Consider the following 26112-nt stretch of genomic DNA (forward strand, 5'->3'; position numbering starts at 1 on the left):
GCGGGCTTGTCATGTTTATTTTCTGTTGCCACCTTGCCAAGGTTCGTGAAATAGGCCAGGAATACATATAATACATTCATAATAGTTATAGATAAACAAATGTATTAATAAATAGTAGTAGTAATAGAAGCTAGTAGCTAGTAAAAATAAGTTAACGTTTTTTAGATTTCCCAAAGAGTTATTATTCTAATATTGAAATGACCCATACATTAAATATCTGGGTATGTCTTCCCTTTACCGGACTACTCAAAGTAGCATACATCTTTATGGAAGATCTAAAAATTACAAGTTGTGACCATAAGCAATGTAAAACCATAGTTCACAATCATGCAATGCTTCTGACTTAATGTAGGGGATGCAATAGTCCCCGCGTAGTTTACGCTACCGGAAATAGACAAAAGGAAGAAGAAGAAAAAAGAGGCTCTCCTCCGCTAGCTAGCTACTGCTGGGAAGTAGCGACACAATTTTCAGGTATTGTGAATTATATAACCATGATACTTGTATATGACTGTACATACATGTCGATAATAGACAACAAAATAGAATAGCACTCGTTATGACTGTGTTTATTCGAACTAAGTCCACCGAAAGACGGAAATTGTCTTTGTTTTGATTCGTGTTGACAAAATTCAGGCTTCAATGTTGTGTTTTTCATCAAAGGCCTAAACCGTTGGGACCTCGATTTTCCGTTTTTTTTTTGTTGCTGTCAAACTGCAGAGCGAATCACCGAAACCGCTATATCTTTAAATAATTTTATCCTTACCACGAGTTCAGTATTTTAAGTTTCCGACGATGATTCTTTTAACTACTTACAATATATTCCTTCTGCACTTGCTCAGGATATTATCATAATGAGTTATGCAGAGAAGCCGGAGGACATAACAAGGGAAGAGTGGATGGATAAACTCAACAATGTCCATATTCAGAGAGCTGATATGAACAGGCTCATTATGAACTATCTCGTGACAGGTGAAGTACCGTTTTTTTATTACTCACTTTGTCTTCTGTTGTTTATAAAGTCCAGTTGTGCAGATAAATGTGCAGGATTTAACAACGGTTTCTGTTCCACAGAGGGCTTCAAGGAGGCAGCCGAGAAGTTCAGGATGGAGTCGGGAATAGAGCCTAGTGTCGACTTGGATTCCCTAGACGAAAGAATTAAGATCAGAGAGATGCTCCTGAAGGGACAGATCCAAGACGCCATTGCATTGATCAACAGTCTGCACCCAGAGCTGCTGGATACTAACCGTTACCTCTACTTCCACCTACAGGTAACATAAAACACAATGCCTTTTTAATTTGCAGACGTCTAGGTTTTGCACTCTAAGCAATTACTATTGGTCCTCTTTCTACTTTTGTTATTTCCACTGCCTGTTGCATCCTCTGGCTTTTTGTGTCTGCAGCAGCAGCATCTGATTGAGCTGATTCGTTTGAGGGAGACTGAAGCTGCCCTTGAATTTGCCCAGTCTCAGTTAGCAGAGCAGGGAGAGGAGAGCCGGGAATGTCTGACCGAGATGGAGAGGACACTGGCCCTGTTGGCCTTTGACAACCCTGAGGAGTCACCTTTTGGAGATCTGCTCAATATGATGCAGAGACAAAAGGTATGGTCAAAGCTTATTAGCAAAGCTCATACCGTTTTTTTTTTCATGCATTGTCTCATCTCTTCTTTTTTTATATTTGTTTGTGGAATGAGTTTTACTGCATGTCACCTGTAATTCATGATCCGGTGTACAGCACGAGGACATGGTTCAATGTTAGTGCTCCACTGTTCAATTGAAATTATACAGTGCAATAACACATCTTTGTCTTTCAGGTATGGAGTGAAGTAAATCAGTGTGTGCTAGACTATGAAAACAGAGAGTCAACACCCAAGCTGGCCAAGCTCCTGAAGCTACTGCTGTGGGCTCAAAATGAACTTGACCAAAAGAAAGTGAAGTATCCCAAAATGACAGACCTCAGCAAGGGAACCATTGAAGACCCAAAATAAGGATCCACAGTGAATACATACCACAGCATTAGAAAATGGACACATTTCCTTTATCTATTTATACCCTCAACAAACTGACTCAAATAGAGTACAACCTTTTCTTTTTTGTAAGGGTTGCTTTTTGATACTTTAATAACTTGGAATGTGCAAACTGGATTGATGGCATTTTAAGATGACTTCTCATACTACAGTAACATGCAGACCATTATTTTACTTGGTATCATGATTTACATATTTGTTTATGTAAAATTAGTTTATTTAGTTACACTAGTTTTTCTGTCTGTTGGCAGGGAAAGTTGTTGGCATAGTATGGTGTGAATAAAGCCTAAATTAGGCTGTCACGTTCTGTGTGTGACCAGTTTGATGTTCAGGGAAAAAGGTTGGCTCGGTGTGCACTGCCTCAAAAAAACACAAACTTTTGACTTAAACTTCACTTTAAACAAAACATTTCAGCTAATAGTTTATAGCTAGTACAGCGGCAATAGCCAAAGCAAGATAATTGTTATATTTCAAACTACTGTGATTTTGAAAGTTAAATGCAGCTTAATATTCATATTGCATTATTGCTTGAGACATTATAAAATGTTGCTGACATAGACAAGAACAAGGTAAAGAGAAACTTTGAAGCTATACATCACAGTAGCGATTAACAATGGGGACAACCAAGATTCCTGGAATGCTAAAAACTTATCAGTGTACTGTGACTGCAAGCTGAAAGGCAGCCTCAGTTTCCCACTGTCATAAAATATTCCAGATTCTAATAAAAGATGTGAATGGATAACTCTATGTCCACAGACATGGTGACACTTTTACAGATGGATTATTTACATGTATGGAGTAAATAGCTCATTTGCAAAATTTGATGTGCTTTTTTTGCTGGGATATAATTTTGAAATAAAACTGAGTTTTTAAACTGCTCAAGTCATAAAGGACTTTAAAGCTTGAAGTGTTTTTAATTCAAGGAATTTCAAAGTGGTACAGCAGCCGAGGTGGAAAGTAACTGACTGCATTCACTCAGTTACTGCAGGTTTGCAGGTATTATTAGCAAACCTGTACCAAGGTACAACTATGAAGTACATTTACATGAGTTTTTCTATTTGATGGTACCTTACACTTCTACTTCATTACATTTGAAAGAATGAATATCATACTTTTAACTCCCCTACAGTTATCTTACAGCAATAGCTACTAGTCACAGATGAGGATGTTTCATAAAAACTATCAATTTATAATACATGATACTATAGTTTAAACTACCCAATTACCCAAGTAGTTAAGATTTAAGCTCCACTTTAACAACCTACAATATAAAATGAGGTTTACATGTACTTGCATCAGAAACAATAATCCAATATGTATATTATTGAAAGGAGAATGGTGGAGGAAGTATTCTTCCTCTAATATAAAGTAGCAATTCTGCAGTATAAATATACTCCATCATTGACAGTGTCATTTAAGTAAACGTATGCAAGTATTATTAGCAAACCTGTTCCTTAACTATGAAAAGTTGATGTACTAAAGGTAAGGTAAGGTGGAAAATGTCTTCTGTGAGTATTCATATAATATTAAATTACTATTACTGATGCATTAATGTGTAAGTAGCATTTTACTGTTGTAGTTGATAGGTAAAGCCAATCCTAATTATTTACTGTTTTATTATGAAGTGCATCATTTTTTATGAGATCAAAACATGTTAGTTCACTCTGAATTGTAGTGGAGTTGAAGTATAAAGTAGCAGAAATGGAAATACAGTTACATTCCACTACTACTTTTACTTTAACATCAAAAAGTACACCATATCTTTACAGTTATTGGTTAAATGTACTACCAGTGGTGGAATGTAACTTAGTACATTTACTCAAGTACTGTACTTAAGTACAAATTTGACGTAGGCTACTTGAACTTTACTTGAGTATTTCCATTTTGAGCTACATTATACTTCAACGGCAGTACATTTCTTAAGGCAAATTTTGTACTTTTTACATCACTACATTTATTTGATAGCTTAGTCTCCATCTACTTTGGAAATTTAGAATACTAAATTTAAACTAACCATTATACACCTATAATATAGGTTAAGCTACCCAGCAATATATAAAGTAATGGAAATACCGGTATGATTCTGAAATGGGACATTCTGCATAATGAGTACTTTTTACTTTTTGTACTTATATTTTGATGCTGTATAATACCTGTAACAATTTAACAGGTAATACAGGTAATTTCTATTAGTAACAGCGTGTTTTACACTGTAGAATTACTTTAACTTGAGTAAAATATCTGAGTACTTCTACCACATATATTACTTAACGCAGTATATATCATTGTGGTGCTACTTTAACTTGAGGAGAGGATGTGAGGACTTCCTCCACCCCCGTCCAGACCAGAGAGCAGCTAAAAGTTGGGCTGAATGCAGTACCGACGGCTGCTAAGCCAACCAGCCGGGGGCAGACGGACCATTGAAACAAACGTGTGGGCACTGCGCATATATTTGCCCCACACAGCAGCTATCAGCGCGGGCACCATCACGTCTCCATCCGGCAAGGACGGGTCAGAAAGAGAGTACATCCTGGTGCTCCAACGAGTAACATCTTCTAAAAATGCACCGTCATGTTTGAAGAGGGGCCGGAGACAGAAGCGTCTCTCTGGATGTTTGGATGAATACTGAATCGATTGGCTCACTAGACAGTTGTTAAAAGACTACAAATCACTTCCCCATTAACCCTACCGATCAAAAGAAGAACTGCGTGGCCGGGCAGGAGGAGGCTGGAGAGAAAAAAAACTGACACGTGGATTACTCCTCTAGGGGCATCAGGAAAAACAGACTCCCTCCTCAAACTCAGACCATCGCCTGTGTTCTCGTCAGACAAGTCGTACAGGTTATGGATTAGAGTATCGAAACCTCCGTGAAATAAAAGCAAATATATAGGATTGATTTTTCTGAACCTTTACTTTTCTGTCTCATCGACCGGAAAGAGTAAACAGCCGAAGCGGTTGAAAGAAAGGTGCTGTTTACTCGCTGTTGAATGGCAGTTATTCAAAAATATGGCAAGAACTATAGCCACGATTTGGTCTGTCATAAGGAAAGCCATTCGTCTGACAAGATCGGAGCTCCTGGATGTCACAAGAAGTACCCTGAACACAACACCACCTGGCCAAGGTAACATGTTCAACACCAGAGACAGTCTACGTTCAACAGGGTTGTTTTTGCTACTTACAACAACAAATATCCCCAGAGAAGTGTTATTAAGCTAAACCAATATTGATACGTTCTTTTAGCAACTCTTTGCTTTAATGCTCGTGTATCAGGAATATAGACATTTGTAATCAAGAGACATTTGATTAAAAATGTCATTAATGACACGTATGACTATTGGCGTTTCATGGTTTGATAGTCTAGGAGTAGTTGCGTTGCAAAAGAGGAAGTAAGTCTCTCTGCTTTTATGAATAATGAATGATCATAAAACTTTCTCAGTTATTTCATGGGTTTGACACAATAGTCTTGAGGTAGTTTACTTTATTTTGTGGACATATTCCCTGTAGATTCAGCAAAACCAAAACTGAGCTAATAAAGATTGAAGCCAATGTAACTCATGTGGAATGTGACATTTCACATGAGTTACATTGGCTTCCATCTTCATTAGTTCAGTGATAGGGGGATGTCTTATCAAAACTGGGGGCAGGCCTAGTGTTTCCTCCACCAGTTAGATAAGACATCCCCCTATCAGTCCAAAGTTTGTACCCAAATTCAATTTCTTTTCAATTCCTACTGCTTCCCCTCAGGCCAGTGGCAAGGGTATGGACGGTGGTGCTGCTGCTTGGGACATGCCTCCTCTACTGTGCCCGTGTGGCGATGCCCATCTGTGCCGTCAGCATGGCAGAGCAGTTCAACTGGAGCAAGAGGGAGTCCGGCATGGTGCTGGGCAGCTTCTTCTGGGGCTACTGCTTCACCCAAGTGTTTGGAGGCTACGTCAGCGACCGGTGGGTGGGAAACAGTTGTCTTTTTGTGACCTATGTACACTGGAATTTACTAAGATGTGTTATGAATACTGATAGTGACACTTGTTGTCAACGGCCACTTGTTTTAGTTTCCTGCTCATCAGTTGTTTGAATGTGAATGTTACCGTCAGTGATGCAAATAGCCCCTTGGTGTTTGCTCAGACTGGATAGGTAGTAAATAAAGCTAGATACTTCCTCTTGCATATTATCACGTTGTTTCCTCTTGCTGGCTCACAGAGTCATAATAGATTACAGTTTTATTCACTCCAGAATTGTCACGCCAAAGTGACTATAGTCTAATTTGATTTCTCAAAATGCTTTTGTCTGTAAGTGGATACCTTATAAAACATCCACAGTGGCTAAGTTTCCTTGTGTACGTGTAAGAAAGAACATAGTTTTGGCAGAATTACATCCAAGTGATCAAAGTTGTGCCACCTCTCACAACTTTCAGATGATAAAAGCGTCTCTCTGAGTGGGCCGAAGTTAAAGCTAATACAGACTGTCTATGTTCTGTGTCCTCAGGGTGGGGGGTGAGAAGGTCCTCCTGCTGTCTGCAGCAGCCTGGGGTTCGATGACGGCCTTCACCCCCATCCTGGCTCACTTCTGCTCCCAGCCAATCCTCTCCATGACACTGGCCCGCTTCCTCATGGGCTTATTGCAAGGTGAGATGGACATGTTGAATGAGACAAATTGCATTTTGAGATAACTGTTAGTCATAAAGGTGAAACACAATTTTTTAAATGCTTTTTGCTCTTTTCAGACCTTATAACAGTGTGCTGTTATCAGAGTGTCTGTTTCTTCTCATAGAGTACATTTTGGGTTAGTTCTTATGCCGTGTGAAAGGTCTTTTTGAAAGACACTTTACATTGAAAAAAACATTTTACACAATTGTATAATAATAATAATTAATATATTACATGATGTGGGATGATTGAGATGTGTCTTCAAATGTACTTTGGCAGCAAGCTCTTGTTACAAAACACAGGTGCAGACGCTTCTGGATTTGAAGTTTTTTTAGCATCTGCCAAGTATTTGCATTTTACGTTTTGTTTTTTGTGTTGCAGTGGTAAAAATCCTACTTACAAAAAAATCCTATCCTACGCCTTGTTTATTCCTCTGTTGAATTTCTTTCCGACCATTAACCAATTATGTTTTGTGTGCGGATGTTAGGAGTTCATTACCCTTCTCTGGCAAGTCTGTGCTCTCAAAAGGTGGTGGAAAGTGAGAGAGGCTTCCTCATGAGCACCGTGGGTAGTGGCTCCTACCTGGGGTGAGTCAAGCTTTTTACAATATATGGGGAATGGTGGGGAAAAAGTGATGATTGTTTCTTCGTATAAAATATTTGTTGTCAAGTAAAAAGAGGAAGGGGCTCATTTAAAAGCTGAGTCTATAGTAATCCTATAATGATAAAATGGTCATTTATTATCTCTAGGCAGACCATTTATTACAACATCCTGATATCTGTTTGCTTTCAACGTTCAGCTCTTCATGTTGTGTATACGCCTTATGTGTGTACAAATGTGTGTTTGTTTGACTTGTCATGTCCTGCTGTGACCTTTTTTTCAGCACTCTGGTGATTGGAGGGGCAGGCTCCCTCATGTTGGACCTGTATGGCTGGCAGAGTGTTTTCTATGCATCTGGTCTTCTCTCAGTCCTGTGGGCCTACTGCATGTGGAAATATCTGCTCAAAGGAGAAGGTGAGGGTGACTTTAAATGTGTCCACAGGATCTGCGCCTTCATAGCATGCTCCTATCTTGCAGCTGCTTATTTGTATAATAGGAGTCAGTGTCCTCTTGTATACTCACGTGTCTGTGTTCATCTGTGTACGCAGGGCCTATCATCACCCTGGAGTCCCTGGGAAGTGGTGGGCCCCAGTCCAAACTGTCCAAAAGACATTGGTTACGGCTCCTCAAACAACCAGCAGTCTGGTGAGATTGTGTGTTTTTGTGTTTGTGTGTGTTGCATTTTGTACTCTGTGTAGTAATAATTACAAAAATAATTTAAGAGGAGTAAATGTAGAAATGTATAAAACCTATCTCATAATTTAGGAACCGTTTCTGTAGACTAAGATCCAGCTTTTATATGTAGCAGATTTTAGAATAGCAAGCCTAGTCTCTGGCTGCTTCTGCTGTCTGTTACTGTTCCTCATATTGAGTTCTTCCATGTCCCTATGGCCTAGGTACTTATATACTGTAATGCAACTGATATGCTCCATTTCCAGTGACAGGGAGAACCTCTGTGGTTTTATTTGATGTATCTGATCCAACTGGACAGGAACTGGTTAGATGATAGTAGGATCGCTGTGGGCTTAAAATATTCACAGACCCTGATGCTTTCAACCACATGCCATTTGCATTTACACTGGTATAATTTAGACAAGAAAACAATAGATATCACTGAGCAACATTTTGTATACCTACAGTAGGTATAAATATATTTTCAATGGACTTATTTAGTTTGTTTCTCCGTCTTCATTCTGAACAGTGCTGTGATCGTTACACACCTCTGCACAGCAAGCACTTTCTTCACTCTGTTGTCATGGCTGCCAACATTCTTCAAAGACACTTTCCCAAATGCTAAGGTAACCAGGCTACTGAACACTCAGATCACATATTTGACCCCAAGAATAATTAATGTGAAAGTAATGTCACAAGGGTTAAAATCCGGAACTACTGTAAGACCCCACTTGTATCCAACAGACTTACGTCCTACACCCTCAGTTTTCCTTGCACTCTCCTCCAGAACAAATTCAATTGGCAGACTATAGACTAGGCCTGAAGCCCGCCCCTAAAATTGGATCATACCAATGATCTACAATGCAGGGGTGGCTCAGGTAACTAGACAGATTAACATCAAAATATGAGGAATGGTTAGAATAACAGGGGATTGAATAATGTGATCATTAACAGAACATATTAACTTGATAAATAAACATATACACAGGCATCATTCCAGGTCTGTCTTTGAGGGCTAAAATAGGTAGCGGATAGCTACCGTGACCGTGACAGCAGGCATTTGGACAAAAACCAAGTAACCAATCAAGTATTGGACAATTTAAATGTTGACCTCATTGTGGAGCTAGAGGATAAGCCAGATGATCGCCTAAATCATTATGATGCATCATCTAAAAAATGTTATGCTTATCCACCAGGTAGTTGTAGATGTAGAGTTTTTACTGGATAAATGACAACTCTGACCTGCTGGTGGCGCTGGATACTTTTCAACTTCGGGGCACCATGACGTCTGTACAACATTTCGTGACAACAAATCCAATAGATGATGTGATATTTCAGTCCGGACCAAAGTAGACCTAATACACTACCAGAAATGACCTAACGCTCAATGTTCCCTGCTGGTTCTGGTCAAGTTTTTTCACAGTCAAAAACATATGTTCCCAGGGTTGGGTTTTCAATGTCATTCCCTGGTTGGTGGCCATACCCTCATCCCTCTTCAGTGGCTGGCTATCTGACAACCTCATCAGTAAAGGTAGGGCAACTGATGAGCACATATCAGATTTTTTCTTTTTACTGAAAGCAGCTTTGTAATTGATTGTTCTTATTTCTTTCCTTATCCCCACAGGCTTCGATACAGCCTCAGTGAGGAAGTTGATGCAGGTAAAATAATTAACCGTTGTCTTAATATTCTGTGTGTATGTTATATGTTTATTGTGTGACCGTTCCTTTTTACACTCGTATAGATAATCAATTATGTAAGGTTTTGATTCATGTTTTTGTGTGTGCATTCATTCTTCTGTTAGTGTTTCTCAATGGGTGTGTCCAGTGTGTTTACCCTCCTTCTGTGTGGCAACACCACCTTCCCCTGGGCTGTAGCATTTGTGTCTGCCACCATGGGCCTTACCACCTTCAGTCACAGGTACTAGCACCTAGAGTGCCCTTACTCACTCTCTCCGTCACTGAAGTCAGCACCCAAGGGTCAGTTCTGTGTTTTGAATTGCTGTCTTGAAACCATTTTAAACTATTATGTTCCTTTCCTCGGCTATGACGACGGCACCATACAGCAGCCTTGGTTAGACATTAAAGTGATACAGTATTTTGAAGTGCAAATTAATACACAATTTCAGTGCTATGAGTATTTATGGCGCCAATATGGTTCAGTTTTTCCTTTTTAATAAACAGGAACAGAATTACCCTCACTTCCCATACCACTCTTGGCAGTTAGTGCGTTGACTTATTCCTTTTTTTAACTGTGAGTATACAGTATGTCCTTCATTTTATACCAAGACAAATACACAAGCAGGTGTAAACATTCTTGGGTGAGTCTCAATCGAGGCAAAACGATGACGAAACGTGACCACAAGTATGACGATGCATCCGCAACAGGAAAACAAAAGGCAAAAAAAACACAGCTAAACCTGTGTGGCTTGGATGTTTGGTGCTCTTTGTCTTGTGTCATTTAAAAGTTGCCTATAATTTTCAATTCTTTTCAAAGTTTTTTACTTGAGTGTAGATTTGTTACTTCACTTTCTGATGTTAAAATACCCCATAGTTATGCTACAATTAGTCCAGTACTTCTAATATATCGCCAAATGTTGGTCAGGACAAATTTAGATTTTATTTTTACCTTTGTGAGTTTGATGAAATTGCTAATATGTTGTTTTTTTTACAGCGGTGTATCTGTAAATGTTCAAGATCTTGCTCCTTCCTGTGCTGGAGCTTTATTTGGTAAGTTTGAAAAGTACATATTCTTGACAAATTTTCATCATTCACACAAAACATTTTAGCTTGTATCAATTTTTCAAAAGCACAGATGAAATTTGAACGAAGTCTTCAATTTTATATATGTGTATATGCATTTCTTTTTCAGGTGTAATGAATACATGCGGTGCTTTCTTAGGTAAGTTTCTGGCGGCGACATCTTGAGACATGTGATGAATCTTTCACCAGCAGCTGCAAAATAACACCAATGTATTGAGTGAAATAGTTAATCCACTTGTCTAAATTCAAACTTTGATCTGATGTGTCTCCTGTCAGTGATGCTGGCTCCTATGTGCCATGCATATTTTATCAAGGGAGCATAATGGAGTTTGTGTCAGATGAATAATACAGGGAACATAGATTGACAGTTTGTGGTCCTGTGAGGGATGTGTAATGGACTGTGACATTTTCTCAGCGGAAAAACTGAACAGTCGCATTTAATATACTGTGTGCTTAATGGTAATTGTGTTTGTGCGTGTGTATGTGTGTGTCTGTCTCTAGGGGTCCTACTGGTGTATTTCTCGGGGTATCTCATCGAGGCCACAGGCTCGTGGGCATCTGTGTTTGCCCTTATCACCACCGTCAACCTGCTGGGCCTCTGCACCTTCCTGGCCTTTGCAGAGGCGCGCCGAGTCGACATTGACTGTAGTAAGGTCCGCCACCGCGACATCCACATCTAAATCACCTGCCATCAGAGGGACAAGCATTCTATCCCTCAAGGGGGATACGACCTGGAAAACCAGCAGCTAGGACATTATCCACATTGGAGAACTAGCCTTTGGATAGCAAGTAGCACATGGACAAAGCCCGCATATAACGTCTGGAAAACTTTGATTGGCTCTGTGTCTGGTTGAGGAAGTACTGCAACACTTACTGCACAGCACACAGCAGAGCCTGTACACTGTTACTGAAAAATCTTTGGGCTAGAACCTCAAATCCTAGAAAATCATCGCTGGGTTAGAGGATGCTCCGTCATTTCTTGGTGGATTGACAAGAACATACACTACCTCCAGATCTCAGCTTGTGCAAGGTGTGGTTGTTAAACTGTTGCCGGGCTACTGTTTACGCTTGTTATATGTTACAGAATGTGTTACTTAGAACAAGAGCACTCATGGAAATTGTTTTCCACATGTAATTATATGTGAAAGGGATGGGTGTGGTAGGCTCAGGAGCTCTCTGACAGTTGTGACGGACCACGTGGTGTGTTCTTACCCTGCAGGGGTGAGGGAGGCGGTTTGGGCACACGTGTGTGACGCAGGGACGCAGTCCAGCCTCTCGCACCTGAAGTCTTTTATTAGTACGCCCCACTCACCCATCACTGTCTGAGTGACACCTTATTACCCGGTCACTAATTACTCGGCAGGCGCTGTAATGTCCTGTACGATCTACTTTCTATAGTCGCCATCTCCATGGTTACAAGCTCATCATATTGTTACAGTCGGAGGGGGGAAAAGGGATCATGGGAAACTGTATGGCAACAAGGCTTTCACTGAGTGTGTTTGTTGTCTCAAATGATGTTTCGAGTATGAAGACCAAATGTTATTCATTATTATTTTCTTTATATGTGCTTGCATGTATTAGAAATACCTCACTTAATTATTTTCGGTACTTATATATTTATATGGCCTTATGATCTTTTTGGTTAATTTTCAAAAGATTTTTATATATACGATATATATATATATATGTATATATATTAATAAGTTAAATGACAGGAACAATAAATATATTAGGTAAATATTATATGTAAGTAAGATATCAGCAGTGTGATGCAGTATGAATAGACCTTTCTGCAAGTCTAGCTTTCTCACTTCTTCTTGTCTGACCTGCACTTGGGTCCATTATATCATTTTGGTGACACAAGGAATGTTGCAGGGCAGGTGAGAGGATTAGAAATCTTAAGTTCAACACAGTTGAGGAGGTGGAGAACATTAAGCGTATGGATATTACAGAGAATTATGTAGCAACATAAAGCTAGCTGCATAGCTCTGGCTGAAAGTGATTTGTAACTTTCAGCTTTGGCATTCACAGCACATTTAATTTTCAGTCTTGTTTACTTGACACATGTACCTTTTTTAAATGTATGCATTTATTATTTTGTGCCTGATTTAAGCAATGGGAGAACTTTAAGATATGCTTACTGTCATTTATTGATTATTGTACATTGGTAAATGTTTGCCTTCTTTGTAGGAGCTCTGTTGCTTCTGTGTGACTTGTTATTGTTATTCCACACAAAGGCACATACATTTTCTTGGATGTTTTCTATAAAAACTTGGAAGTGTATCCTTTGGCTAAATAATTTGTCGAAATAGATTTAATTTCTGACATGATCAATATGTTTCTTACATTGTCTAGGTCAGTGGATACAAAAAAAGAAAGGAATTGGATTTATTTTCAAAACTTTGCTCATTGTCTTTCGGAGTAAAAATACATTTTCAGTGTCAAACATATTTAGATTGTGTGTGTGTGTGTTTAGAATTATTTATTTTGATATCTAATCCCAAATTGATATATCTGCGCCAAATGTCACTTTGATTCTGTACCTAAACTATCTTTTGTAGTGATCATACACTAAGTGTATACGTGGATCGTTCAGATACATAACTTATTTACGCAATGCCGTGGTTTAAGAGACTCCACCTTCAACATTTTCTTTTGTCAAAAAAAGATGCTCCACATTCCTCAGATGTTTTGCCTGCTTTCATTGTTTGTTTTTCTGTTACTGTTACTCTTATCATGCAAAATGTAAAGATTTACATGCGAAATATTTGGAGTTCTGTTCCACAACATATCTTTCTGTAGGTTCCTGAAAGCCTTCTGATAAATCTTTTTTTGATTACATGTAAGATATGTATGATAAAGAAGAATACATTCCTGCAAGAAAATGCAGTATTCTAATGCTATCAAGATATGTTGTATTGAGAAGCATTTATTAAATTTGAATAAAAAATATATTTTGTCAAAACTGGGAAGTTGTCTGCATGTATTTTCTCAGTAGTGCCACATGGAGGCAGCACAGTATCAACAAAAAGAAAAGCACATTTAGCCTGTAAATACTTTCTACTGCAATGTTGAATGGAGGCCTTCTATGTGGGTGATCTCATAAAGTTTTCATTGGGATGACGTATAGCAAATATGACCAATGACTACATGAAAGAGTCGTTTCACACATATAAGCACTACATAATGAAAAAGTTTTTTTTGCACCATGAAGCCAAGAAGCATTTGTCTGTATGTCAGTAGCCAATTCCGCATGTGGATCAGCTGCTGAATAGGGTCTGTCCTGTTCACACCATCAGCTCACTACAGGCCCAGATCCCGAGTCGGGGCTCACTGGACGTACAGTATGTGGCGGCACCATATGGCAGGATGCTGTGTGCCATGTTGGCTAGCTGGCACTGCCCACGTGTGAATGGCCAGACGCTAGTCAACCCAACCCACTCCTTCTCATGGGACCGAGTGGCTCGGGTTGTCATGGTGACGGGCGGCTTGTGCCTGCCGCGTGGCAATTAAAAGAAAGGGAGGGGGTCACAAGTAAGTGAAAGTAACAAGTCAGATAGAAGTCAGTGGAGTTGAGTGAGTTGGCTTTGATGTGTAGTTCATACAAAACCAGTCAGGGTGTTAAAGAGGTGGTCGGTCACTTATTGGAGTGTTCTCGCTGACAGTAAATAGTGTTGTAAAAGCAGACATAATCATGATGAGTGGCCCACTATTTAATTAGCAGAGATGAAACACTGTGAGGGTGAGTGTAGAGGAGAGGGGAGATAAACCCTCCCCCAACTTGTCGGCTGGTAAGAGTAACCCAGTAAAGGCAGGCCCCATCAGAGAGCCAGAGATACATGTAAATGAAATAGCCCCATTAATTAGTAATTAACATCAAGTTAATGACATTTCACTGTGTCGCCATCTCATCCTATGTCCTTCCTCTGTGGTGGAGGGGCTGCCTCTTTGGTCCCTGATCTGAATGCTAATTAGTGCAGGGCTAAACTGCCATATAGGGCTACCTAATACGTTTGTAATATAAAGGCCTTGTTTAAGACTGGTCATTGTGTGGGAAGGATTAATGACTTCGTAGTGGTAGATCAGGAGACTTTATAATTCTGCCACTCCTTAGAGGCCTGTGATATTGAGTTCCATTGACAGGTTTTATGTGCTAATTGCGTTGTGCCTGTCGCCTAATGTTGGGTCATCCCTTATGACTTAGAACTACATTTAACCATTCTCCTAGTTTTAAAAATACATCCAAGAAACATTTCTGTTAAAACCTAAATGGTTTGGTATGTCAAATGTAATTATTTCTGTGTCTTGCCTGGTTTGATTGAGTTTTAGGGCCCTGTAGTGGATACACTCTCATTTGTTTTGGGTACCCTCCTGAGCCTAAATCAGCTTTGTGACAAAGGTAATTTTACATGATTTGAGTGCAGCAAGGGACAGTGTCTCTGTGAAACTAGATGAAACATGAAGTTAACACTCTCTACACAGCAGCGTTCCCGGAATGAACAAGAATGTCCGCTCCAAATTGTAGGAAACGTGTTTACACATTGATGTGTGAGGTTATGTCCTGCAATACTAAACTGTGCTTTGAGTCTGTGGCTGTCTGTTTTCTCTGTCTCCATTATAAATTCCTCTTGTTTCCTATCACCATCTCTGTGTCTGTTTCTGCCTCTCTACTCTGTTGCCCAGTTTTTTGTTTTTTTTTCCTTTCTTTCCAAACTCTGTTCTGATACACAATTGACCCTTTAAAGGGATCCCCTGAGCCCAAGCACATCCAGCATCAGCACACCACACACACAGGCCGACGCACACACACATCCAAATATGTTGATTTCTGTCAATTAAACCCCATCAGCTGTTTGCCTCCTGCTAGACATATGGCCTGTGTTAAATCTAAAGAGCGAATGGAGCTGCTATTGAGAGGGGCATCATTTTAATGGAACCCTGAGGGACAAGACCCACACCTGCGCAATAATAACATTAAACCACACTCAACCCACTGGCCAGATGAGGACAGTGTTGGTTTGTGTGTGTCTGTGTGTGTGTGTGTGTGTGTGTGTGTGTGTGTGTGTGTACATGCTAATTCAACACTACCATAATTATGAATATTAGTCTTTACAGAACAAACTAACATCCAACACTGAGTTTTATGTTTTTTTTTTAACTAACATTGTAGTAATGTCAGCTTCCATTGGCTCCACAGGTACAGTGTGTTGAGCTTGAATCCTTATTCAAAGTGTTATTTTCTGGTTTCAGAGCTGCACCGGCAGCAAAGGCTGTTTTCATCCTCTAATATTTGTTATTATTATTTAAGCCAGAAAAACAAAAAACACAAAGCTAGCTCTCCCCCGCAGACAAAGTCACAGCACAGAGTTTTTTCTTATTTTGCCAAATGAATGGTTGTGGCGTTAGCAGGTCCTCGGTCAGAAAATGGAGACAAACGACTGGACAAATGTTAAGAAATATAATTTTAGAAAACAATATGATGCTGTGCCTTTGGCGGGGAGTGTCAGATGCTTAGCTTTGCAGAGAAGAAGAGAACAATTGAAATACTCTCACAACTGTGTAAATACCGCAAATATATATATATATATAAATATATATACTAAATAATTATTTCCATAATCGCTCAATTTGCTCAAATAATCGTTTGGTCTATGAAATGTCAGAAAGACCAAACATTTAAATAGCTGTCAGTCAAATTTATTATCATGAAGCAAATCTTCACAACAGAGTGAAGATGTTACACATATTTACTTAAAAGTGACTTGATTCATCAATAATTTAAAAAGTTTCAGATTTATTTTTGGCTTGTTCTGCCTAAAACAAACTGTAAAACTGTAAAACATACTGTACATAACTTGCTATGTTTTGAATCCATTGTGATAGATTAAGTGTAAGTATTCCATTTTTGATTAATCTGCTGCTGATTTCTTTTTTTTGGGCTATAAAACATCAAAAAATTGTGAAGAACAGTCTAAAACCCAAAGATTTTCAATTTACAATGATATAAAACAGAGAAAATCTGCAAATCCTTAGATTAAAGAAAAATCTAAATCAATGACTAGTCACTGTACATTTTTCTTGAAAATTTTTACAATGAAACATAATAGTTGATGAAGCTGATGAATTTTCTGTCAATCAACTAATAGATTATTCGACAAATCAGTGCACCTTTATGCAGATCTTTCTTAATTTCTGAGAAAACAATGAGAAATACTTAGTGATCTTCCTTTAAAAACACCGATGACTGTATGGTTAGAGGGAGATTCATGCTGAGATTAACACAGAAGAAAATCTGAAATGTTGTTGAATAGCTCTGTTCTGCTTATGATTTTTACTCATAGTATAGTTCCTAATAATCTGCAGCATTCTGTTTGTGCATGCTCGCGAGGAGGTTAAATACCCCACCCCCCCGACCTCAGCACCCCACCACTCATCTGTTCCAGCTCTCCCTGGCTTCACACCGCTCACATCTCCAACACCACCAGATCTCCCCTCTTTTCCTGCTTGCTCTTTACTAAAGTTTGGCTGTCAATCAGCAGTGGCCTCAGGCAACAGGCACTGATGAAAAGACCCCTGAGACAAGGAGACCCAAATTAGATTTCAATAAGGATGTTGAATATTCATATCAGGGAAACATCTAAAGGTAAACGCTTTTTGATCTCCACGCACAAATATCACTTGTGTGCATTCCCAGGTCCTGGCACTGTGGTTCTACAGTGTTTTCTCCCCCAGCCTGGTCCGGCCCGGCCTCAGCTCTGTCTCACTCCTCGGGGGATGCGATGGAATAATGATGATGGGCTACAAAGGAGAAAAAGAGCTATAATGAATGTTTATACTAAAGGGACCCAATAGAAAGGGCATCCGTACTAAGTATTCAGTAATTAGTATTTAGCAGAAGTTGATCGCTGAGAGCACACATTCAAACACACAAAGACAGACAAATATACACACACACACACACACACACACACACACACACATATACACAGACACGCATACATCCAGGGAAGAATCACTGAGGCAAAATCATTTGCTCTGTAAACTTTAGACAGAGGGAACCTCCCTTGACAGCAGCAGTCAAAACACAGTTTCATTTCTCCTGTCAACATGCTTACTTTATTTTTATAATTGATTCCACTTAGGATCTTTCTCCCCAAAATGTCAACAGAATTCACTGGGTGGCTGTTTATTTTTCTGAACATACCTGTGAAGCGCTCTGCAGAATCATAATTAACAATTTAACATTGCACATTGTAGATGAACATGTTTCCTAACCCAACTGTCTTTTTTGTTGTACTTCTATAGGCTTTTTGCTTGTCAACTGTACTGGTTATGAGAACTAAAAAAGGGCCAACATCCTCCTAATACCCTGAAGAAATTGCTATCACTGCCATCTTACTGGAGATGGAAATGTGTGGAGATGGTGGAGGATGTGGGGGGATGCTTGCGTTGGGAGAGAGGGAGGGGAGACTGCCTGAGGCTCTTTTCCCCACAGAGTCCACTTCGCTCGGGAACACGCCATGAAGCGAGTCCCGAATTGAAACCAAAGAATGGAAACACCGTCTTTTCTTGACGCAGGAAGGGACCATCTAACTATTAGTATACATCAACTTATATCATAAATGATGCGTCAAGAGTGGCTATGATAGATCTGATCAAGCAAACTGTGGCTGATGATGCAGTGAGACAAGCCAACTTCGTTCTTCAACAAGGATGATAAAAAGAAAGCCATTCTCGGCGTACATTATACTTTTTCTCTTATTTCTCTCACTCTGTGTTCTTCTCAACCTCCCCCACCCTTCCTTACAACATGATGGTCAGTCCATTGCCAGGCAATCTGGTCTGTGATGTTGCTCACACCTCCATAGAGCCAAAAAAAAAGGAAAAGAAAAACTTTGAAATGATGACAAGATATGATGACTTGCCCAGGTGGTGTGTTTCACTGGTCTTTTGGTCTTGCATGGTGAGGGCAGCCAACCAAGGTATGTGTGTGTGTGTACATCTGCCTACAGTATATGATGGTGTGTTTACCCCGGGCCCTGCGCTGTGGTGCTGTGATGCCGAGTGTCACCCCGCTCCGGCCTGAGCCCTGCAGCCAGGGAAACCAGCTGTGAAACTGACAGGTTTGTCTTCTGCACTTACCTACATTCTTTCCTTGCACACACACACACACACACACGCACACACACACACACACACACACACACACACACACACACACGCACACACGCACACACGCACACACGCACACACACACACACACACACACACACACACACACACACACACAAACACAGAAACACACACACACACGCTTTCATGGCCTGAGGTTTAAGTACACATGCACACACAATCCTCCCCCCCACCTACATCCACACATATCCACAGACCATCACACAAGCTGCAGGCAGTCTTTCTCATGCCAGCTACAAACACAGTGCAAAAGGAATATGCTTACAAAGCTCCGATATGTAGCAACTCCTTATAACCTGAACACATTTTTACAATTTGATGAAAATCATGTAAAAGAAATGTTTTCCATCAATATTCCTCATCATTTAAGCACTATACCATGCCATGTTTCAATCCAGTTCAAGTGCAGGTATTTAATGTCTTCGAAAGACATCAGTTACAAGATACATTGGAAGTCAATGCCTCTTATTTAAGAAAACAAAAGGCAATATAATGATGACCAAAGCAGTCTACGGTGATATGTAGTAAAATACAGTTCAATTAAATGTGTAAAAAAATACTGAATAACTAATAAACCTAAGAACATTAAAAAAATTAAGGAAAAAGGTTGTTTACTTTGCATTAATTTTACCAACGTTATTAAGTCCAAAACACTATAAACTGTTGTCTTTGGCACATTTTATTTTTCTTGACAACCTTCATTCCCTGAGAGTTCAGGCAGCATTTAATTAGAAATGTAACCTAATAAACTTTCCGATCCTCATAAATGTTGACAGGGATTTTCATGATCAGGTATGACTTCATTCTCCCATGTGAATGCATGAATGTTGCCGTGTGCAAGTTTGCATGGAGGTATGTGGCACATGTACGTGTGTAATCTGTATCATGTAGAGCAATAAGGACATGCAACATTGCCACAAGCTTCTGAACCTGTGGTCCATCCAGGAAAAGCTGATGAGTTACCCTCAGGAGATGCTATGGCACCTTCCACCACACTTAAAGCACACCTAGCACGCGCGCACACACACACACACACACACACACACACGGACTTTGACACACAGTAGTGAAAGATGCCATGTGTATCCAGGTGTCTGACTGTGCTGTAGCACCCTTCAGATGTCAGAAGGACAGAAATCAGCGTTCTGACCAGAAAGTCTGGAGGCAGCATGCGTGTGTTACCGTGCCACATTCGTGCACACAGAAGTGTGTTGGTGCATCTGTGCACACATATGCGTGTGTGCTTGTGTGTGTTCTCGTGGTTGCTTATTCCTAGAGGGTGCAGGGTGAGAAAAACAAGTGAGAAAACAGCAAAACAAGTTAAGAGACAATGAAGAAAGCAACATTGGCACCTGCTTCCCCTGGTGTGGAGGGCGAAGAATCCACCTCAGAAACTACACTGCCTCGTTATTTGATGTACTCTGCCGCTAATGATGCCACCAATAATTTCATCTCTAGATATTTCAGTCCAACAGCCTGCACAGTATCACCTTTATCTTTCCTTCTATTCCTTCACAAACATGCTCTCTTCCAAACACACATGCACACTTTATTTTTTTTGGGTTCAGTTATGTGGCCAGATGTCCAAGTTGACATAGCGCTTAAGGCGTTTGACTGGATGAAACAGTGCATTGGCTGCGGGTAAAGAGGGATTAAAACAGGGCCTGAGGCACTTGTGTTATATTGAAAACATCCTGGGCTGCTTTGTAGGGAGATTTGCATACATTGGGGTCTGTGCGGCGATGGCCCATCTGCTGACGTGCATTGTCCACAAACAACAAAGTGTGTTTAAATATTTCACATCTCCATCTACTGGGACAGAGGTACGTAGAAGTAAGTGGAGAGTGAGTGAGAGAAAAAGAGGGTGACAGAAAGGGGTGAAAAAAAGAGACAAAAAAAGGAACAAGTAGATTGGCACCGCTTTGAATTTGAACTGCTCCCAAATGTGCCTCAGTCAGAGCCACAGTAAATAACACTATTGCCGGCCAGGATCTGGGAAAATGAGGAGAATCTAAATATAATATGTTTATAAATCGGAATTCTGGTGGAAAACATAGTTGTATGAATACAGAAATGGATGCGAAATGTACTTGATGTTTTGTCTTTCATGCAGAGCTATGTTTGCGCCCGAAATATTCATCTTAATATAAAATGGGTTTAAACAGCTAACATGTAATTCAACAAACTTCACAATTGACTGTTAAAACTTTCTGTAACTGTTTCAAGACACTGGATTTTCACTTGCAGTGTCAAATTAACTATAAAAGACTATGTTGATAGAAAAAACTGGCAAATGTCCATGGTAGATAGTTTGTTACAGACTGGTCTAGTATTAAGTTATCATCCCTCTGGCCCAAACCCTCTTTATCGTATTAATACCATAACTCTCGATTTCTGTGACATTTAATGGCACTGTAAAATTAGATAATTACTGTAATATATCTGTGTACTCATGCCCGTTTCCGAGGTCAGAAACATAAAAATTAATAAGGAACAAGTGGGAGAAAGGGGACAGAGTAGAGATATTAAATGAGAGTGTGTGTGTGTGTGTGTGTGTGTGTGCAAGAGAGTTTGAAGTGACAAAGATGGCAAAAGTTAGTTTTATTAATCCAAAGAGAGCACAGTCCGAAATTACTTTGACATCCAGTGTATCTGTGTCATTTCTCGATACACCTGCATTTTTATTTTCACTCTCCTCTCCCTGTGTGTCTTTCCTTTCCACCAAAACACACATCAAATGAAAAACATGCTCAGGGCAATGGATGGTGGATGGAACAGTATAGGTGATTTAACGACGGGACGGTTTGTGTGTAGGCTGGACAGCCTGGTGCAGCCTCCGTCTTCACAACCCGCACACACATACCCATGCTCGTATTTACACGTACGCACACACAAGACAGACACACACACACACTGACACCAAATATCTGAAAAAACAGCCAAGATGGACGTGAGGAACATGTTGCCTGCACGGGGGAGGATTTTGGAAAGAAGAGCGTGGTCAATCTGTTTGTTTCTCTGCCACATCCAAGAAGAGTGATAATTTCATTTTCTTTCACTATTTTCTCCCTTGTATTGTACTCCTAATGTCAGATTTTGAAAGCGGCTGAGGTTTATGTTTAAGAAAAGATCACATTTGACAATTATTTGTATTTGCATTCAAATGTCAGTCGTTCTGTCTCTCTTGTTCCCACGTAGTGAGACGTCAAGAGAGCACACACAGACAGAGCCATTGATGCCACCTGAACCTCATACCTCTGCCTTGTCTCACTGCATCTCCCTTTGTCTCATCATGTCTCTCTAGCCAGATCATTTATGCACACTCTTTAGCCGTAGAAGGTCACGGATGGAGAGTCTGTGAAAAAGTATAACAGACACACATTAACCCCCATTTAATCAGGATTACAGAGAACAACCAAGCATTATTTAACACACATTACAGAGAGCATGACAGCAGAAGGGAAATATGGGACACACACACACAAACACAAATCCAGCACAATCAATCTAATGGTGTGCATTAGTTAACTGCCAAATGTTGGGCTTTTTATGGCAGGATCACCCATCCCTTGAAAAGATAAATACGGTGCACAGATCCCAGTAATTACAGCAATCCCCTTACTGCAAACAGAAACTCACCATCCTCTCTGGAGTACTGTCACCCTGTAGATTATGTCATTTAGGACAGTTTTAGGGCGGCGGGGTAACTGACAGAAGAGGAGCTGGATGGAGAGAAGACAAAAGGGTAGACAGGGGTGGTGTTAATATGTTTTGTCTTTACAGTATTTTCGGGGAGGGGTTGCAAAGATATACAAGTAGACTTGCAGAAAATTGAATATAAGGACTCAGTCAACCAATGAATTAAGGAATAGGAACTTCATCGGATTATGTCAAATGTGAAATGAAGAAATAAAGATCTTGTGATCCCTCCTAATACAGCCAACATGTAAAGCTACCAATGAGTCTGCATTGCAATGGGAATAATATTATTATAAAAAAAGATTGGACAGAAGTGATGGTTCTTGCTCGTATGCAAGATACAAACTAAACATTGCTTAATAGCATGGTCAAAAACTCTACAGGGTACCTTTATGATAAAACAACTGTACGTTGTTTACAGCATTCGTGTCTTTGTGGCCACTTCTTGTTTACAGCAGAAACACAATACCTTCATGTTAAAGTGTCTTCTGTCTCGGAGATCTGCTGCAGATTACGTTGATTCCTTCCGGTGTGGATCAGAGAAAACTGAGACTCCTAAGGATGCCTTGACTGTCTGTGAATGTGGGTCTGTGCAAGTATGTGTGTGTGTGTGTGTGTGTATGTGTTTGTGTGTGTGTAAAGGGCAGTGATGGGTGCAGTTTAGCAAAGGGAACTGAGTAAAGCCTTCAGGCCGCAGGGCGATTGATGTCCAGCCGGTGGCTGAGGAACACTAACTCACATTGCTCTCTGACTGCAGCTAAAACTCTCATTAGTTTAAGTGTGTGAGAGTTCTTTGACTCTGCGCCCTTCCGACAACACAAAGAGGCAAAGGACCAAAACCTCTTTATATGGCTTTCACTACAGGGAGGCATCTAAAGAGGTGAGCGTGGATGTCGGCGATGCACACAAACTTTTACACAAAAACACATTTTTACAAACATTAATCTTTCTGCCTCTGTCTACTACTGTGTTTCTTGCAGCATGCATGTACAACACCGTGAGCATGCCGCTTAACAGCAGGGGCAGATGAGCTCTGAAACATGATGGGTGAACATTTGTATGGACAGATGTGGATTAATGTTCATCTTTTCTTCAAGCCAGAGATTAAACCTGATTTACCACCTAACAGGTTTTACTTATTTATTTTCCATTTCAATAAAAGAGAGAGAGAGAATTGAAGAATGAGACACACACACATATATGAGACGCATTGACAAAGAGAAACAAAGGAAGGAAACAGAGTGATTGTGTCTCATACTTTTGGGGAAGTTGCCAGAAGAAGCCAGACAGTGAAAGTGGAAGGAACAAAGACAAAAAAATAGCAAGATTGGATGGAAGGGGAGGCTGAGGGAAGCGTCAGATGCTCCTTATTCCTGTTGTGGGTAGCTCATGTGCAGGAGACAAAATTTGAGTCATGGGGACGGAATCAGAAATGTCAACAGATTGATTCAGAGCAGAGCTGGGACCGTCTGGAAGGAGAGAGTATCAACACTGACTGAGGGGCACATAAGATTTTGGGACTGTCAATGGGCTGATGGCAAAATTATTGGACATGTGTGTGGATGTGTGTGTACATGTTGCATGGGGGAGGATGTGGGATTGGCTTAGTCTGCTGTCTATAATGAATGGTTAATGTTAGGCGGAGAAAAAAATGAATACGGTCACCATCTGCTCAATCTAAGTCTGCTTTCTGTGCATGTGCGTGTGTGTGTGCACGTGTGTATGAAAAGCATGCCTATACACACACACACACACACACACACACACACAAAATGTGCTCTTGGACAGGGATTTGGAAATATGGAATGGAAGAAAAGGAGGGAGAAAGAAAGAGATGAGGAAGAAGCAAACCAAAAGAGAAACATGCAAGAAAAACTTGCACAAAACAGAGACAATTAAAGTGAGAGAAAAAAGGGAAAGATATTCATGTAGGCAACATCATATGTGCTTAGATGTAGCAGAGACACAGATGCAGGTGAGCACAAATAGGGCACAAGTCATGAATTCTGACAGGTATCTCAAGCACATGTAGCCTATGGCTGCAAACACACACGCTCTTAACACACGCAAGCCAAAACATTCATAACACACTATAAAGGAATAGAAATGTTTGTATTGCCGATACTGTAAAGAAAATTTGACAATTAAACTATACATGCCTTTCATAGCCATGTTAGCAACACATTACACAGTGGTGAAAGATTGAATTCAGATACCTTACTTGGATAAAAGTAGCAGTACGACCATGGACAAATACTCCTTTACAAGTAGTGCATCACCGTAATATTTTATTAAAGTGAAAGTGCAGGAGAAAAATCTGCTAAATTGATTTACTGTAAGTAGTAAAGTTATTCTAACATTGCATTGTAATTATGTATGCATTGATGCCTAAAGAGAATGATAGTGTTGCAACTGTGCAAAATAGAGCTAATTCTAACTACTGTTTCTGTTATTTGATAGTTTGATCTATATCTACATCATATTTAATGAAGTGATTGCATGTTTTGTTTGTTTGTGTGAATCTGCAAAGTAAATACAGCTGTCAAAATGCATATAGTGCAGAAAAAGAACAGTATTTTCTTATGGCATGCAAAGAGATAGAAGTATAAAGTATAAAGTTTCCTTTGAGTAGTAATTACTTTTCACCATTTCAAATACACTGTTTTGTTGTCATTTAAACTGTTCATCATACCTATATTGCCAAAGTTGAGTCTCATATACTGTATACTTGTCAGGAGTTCCATGTGCAAAACAAAGTTAATGTTAAGTTATGTAAGATCCAATTAATAGTTTTGAATGTATAGAGGCAATATGCAATATTTTTAATATGGTCAAGAAAATGTAGTTTAAATATTACAACCAAAAATGTAGGACCTCTGTATGGCTATCTATTACTAGACTACCCTTTAAATACACAGTAACAGTATTTAAAGCTTTAGGGGGATTACAAGTGTTGAGGACACCGGAACAGTAATATCCTTTGCTGCGCTCACACAAACTCTCTCTCGCCCACTCGCAAACAAACCACAGAACAAATGCATGTTTGCTGTTTTTGTTTGATGTCTGTGAACACATATCCACAGTTTTTAAAACGTAAAAAAACCTCCACAGTTTTCATGCATCATCACACTCTCGGTTAGTCATGACAGAGAAGGAGCTGCAGCACTGATAAAACATTTGTGATACATCTCTGAACACTGGGTTGATAAGTAAATACAGCCTACATCGATAATCCTCATGTCACTGTGCGCTCTGTATTATACACACACACACTCACACACACACGCACGCACGCACGTGCACACACACAGACACACGCACACTCAAACACACACACAAACACACACATACAAACACACACACACTGCCAGGTTGTGATTAAATTCTCTGTGGTCTATGATCCGCCTCTAAATCTTAGCAATTTTCATTTTATGCAGCTTTAATATGGATCATAGTTGCTCTCAGAGTGCCCCATCTTCTAATCTGGAGCAATCTGAGCTGAGCCTGGCTGGGCCAACAGCT

The 26112-nt window shown here is 39.9% G+C and overlaps 2 protein-coding genes and 1 long non-coding RNA gene across 3 annotated transcripts in view; all 3 read left to right on the top strand.

Annotated features, from left to right (window-relative positions):
• Window positions 1-26112, top strand: part of LOC117947508 — a 1113976-nt gene that overhangs the window by 374357 nt on the left and 713507 nt on the right. The window lies entirely within an intron of this gene.
• On the top strand, window positions 365-2927 carry LOC117947494 (glucose-induced degradation protein 8-B homolog). Its single transcript, XM_034876472.1, has 5 exons — window positions 365-471; window positions 840-969; window positions 1072-1268; window positions 1401-1598; window positions 1811-2927. The coding sequence occupies exons 2-5, from the start codon at window positions 852-854 to the stop codon at window positions 1982-1984; spliced, it is 687 nt and encodes a 228-aa protein (XP_034732363.1). The 5' UTR covers window positions 365-471; window positions 840-851; the 3' UTR covers window positions 1985-2927.
• slc17a9b (solute carrier family 17 member 9b) lies at window positions 4426-13663 on the top strand. Its single transcript, XM_034876445.1, has 13 exons — window positions 4426-5144; window positions 5768-5965; window positions 6506-6645; window positions 7154-7253; window positions 7550-7680; window positions 7815-7911; window positions 8468-8564; window positions 9382-9469; window positions 9563-9597; window positions 9741-9856; window positions 10610-10665; window positions 10808-10837; window positions 11200-13663. Exons 1-13 carry the CDS (start codon window positions 5011-5013, stop codon window positions 11376-11378), a joined length of 1401 nt encoding a protein of 466 aa, XP_034732336.1. The 5' UTR covers window positions 4426-5010; the 3' UTR covers window positions 11379-13663.

This window comes from Etheostoma cragini, chromosome 7 (assembly GCF_013103735.1).
Source record: "Etheostoma cragini isolate CJK2018 chromosome 7, CSU_Ecrag_1.0, whole genome shotgun sequence".
Lineage (NCBI taxonomy): Eukaryota > Metazoa > Chordata > Actinopteri > Perciformes > Percidae > Etheostoma > Etheostoma cragini.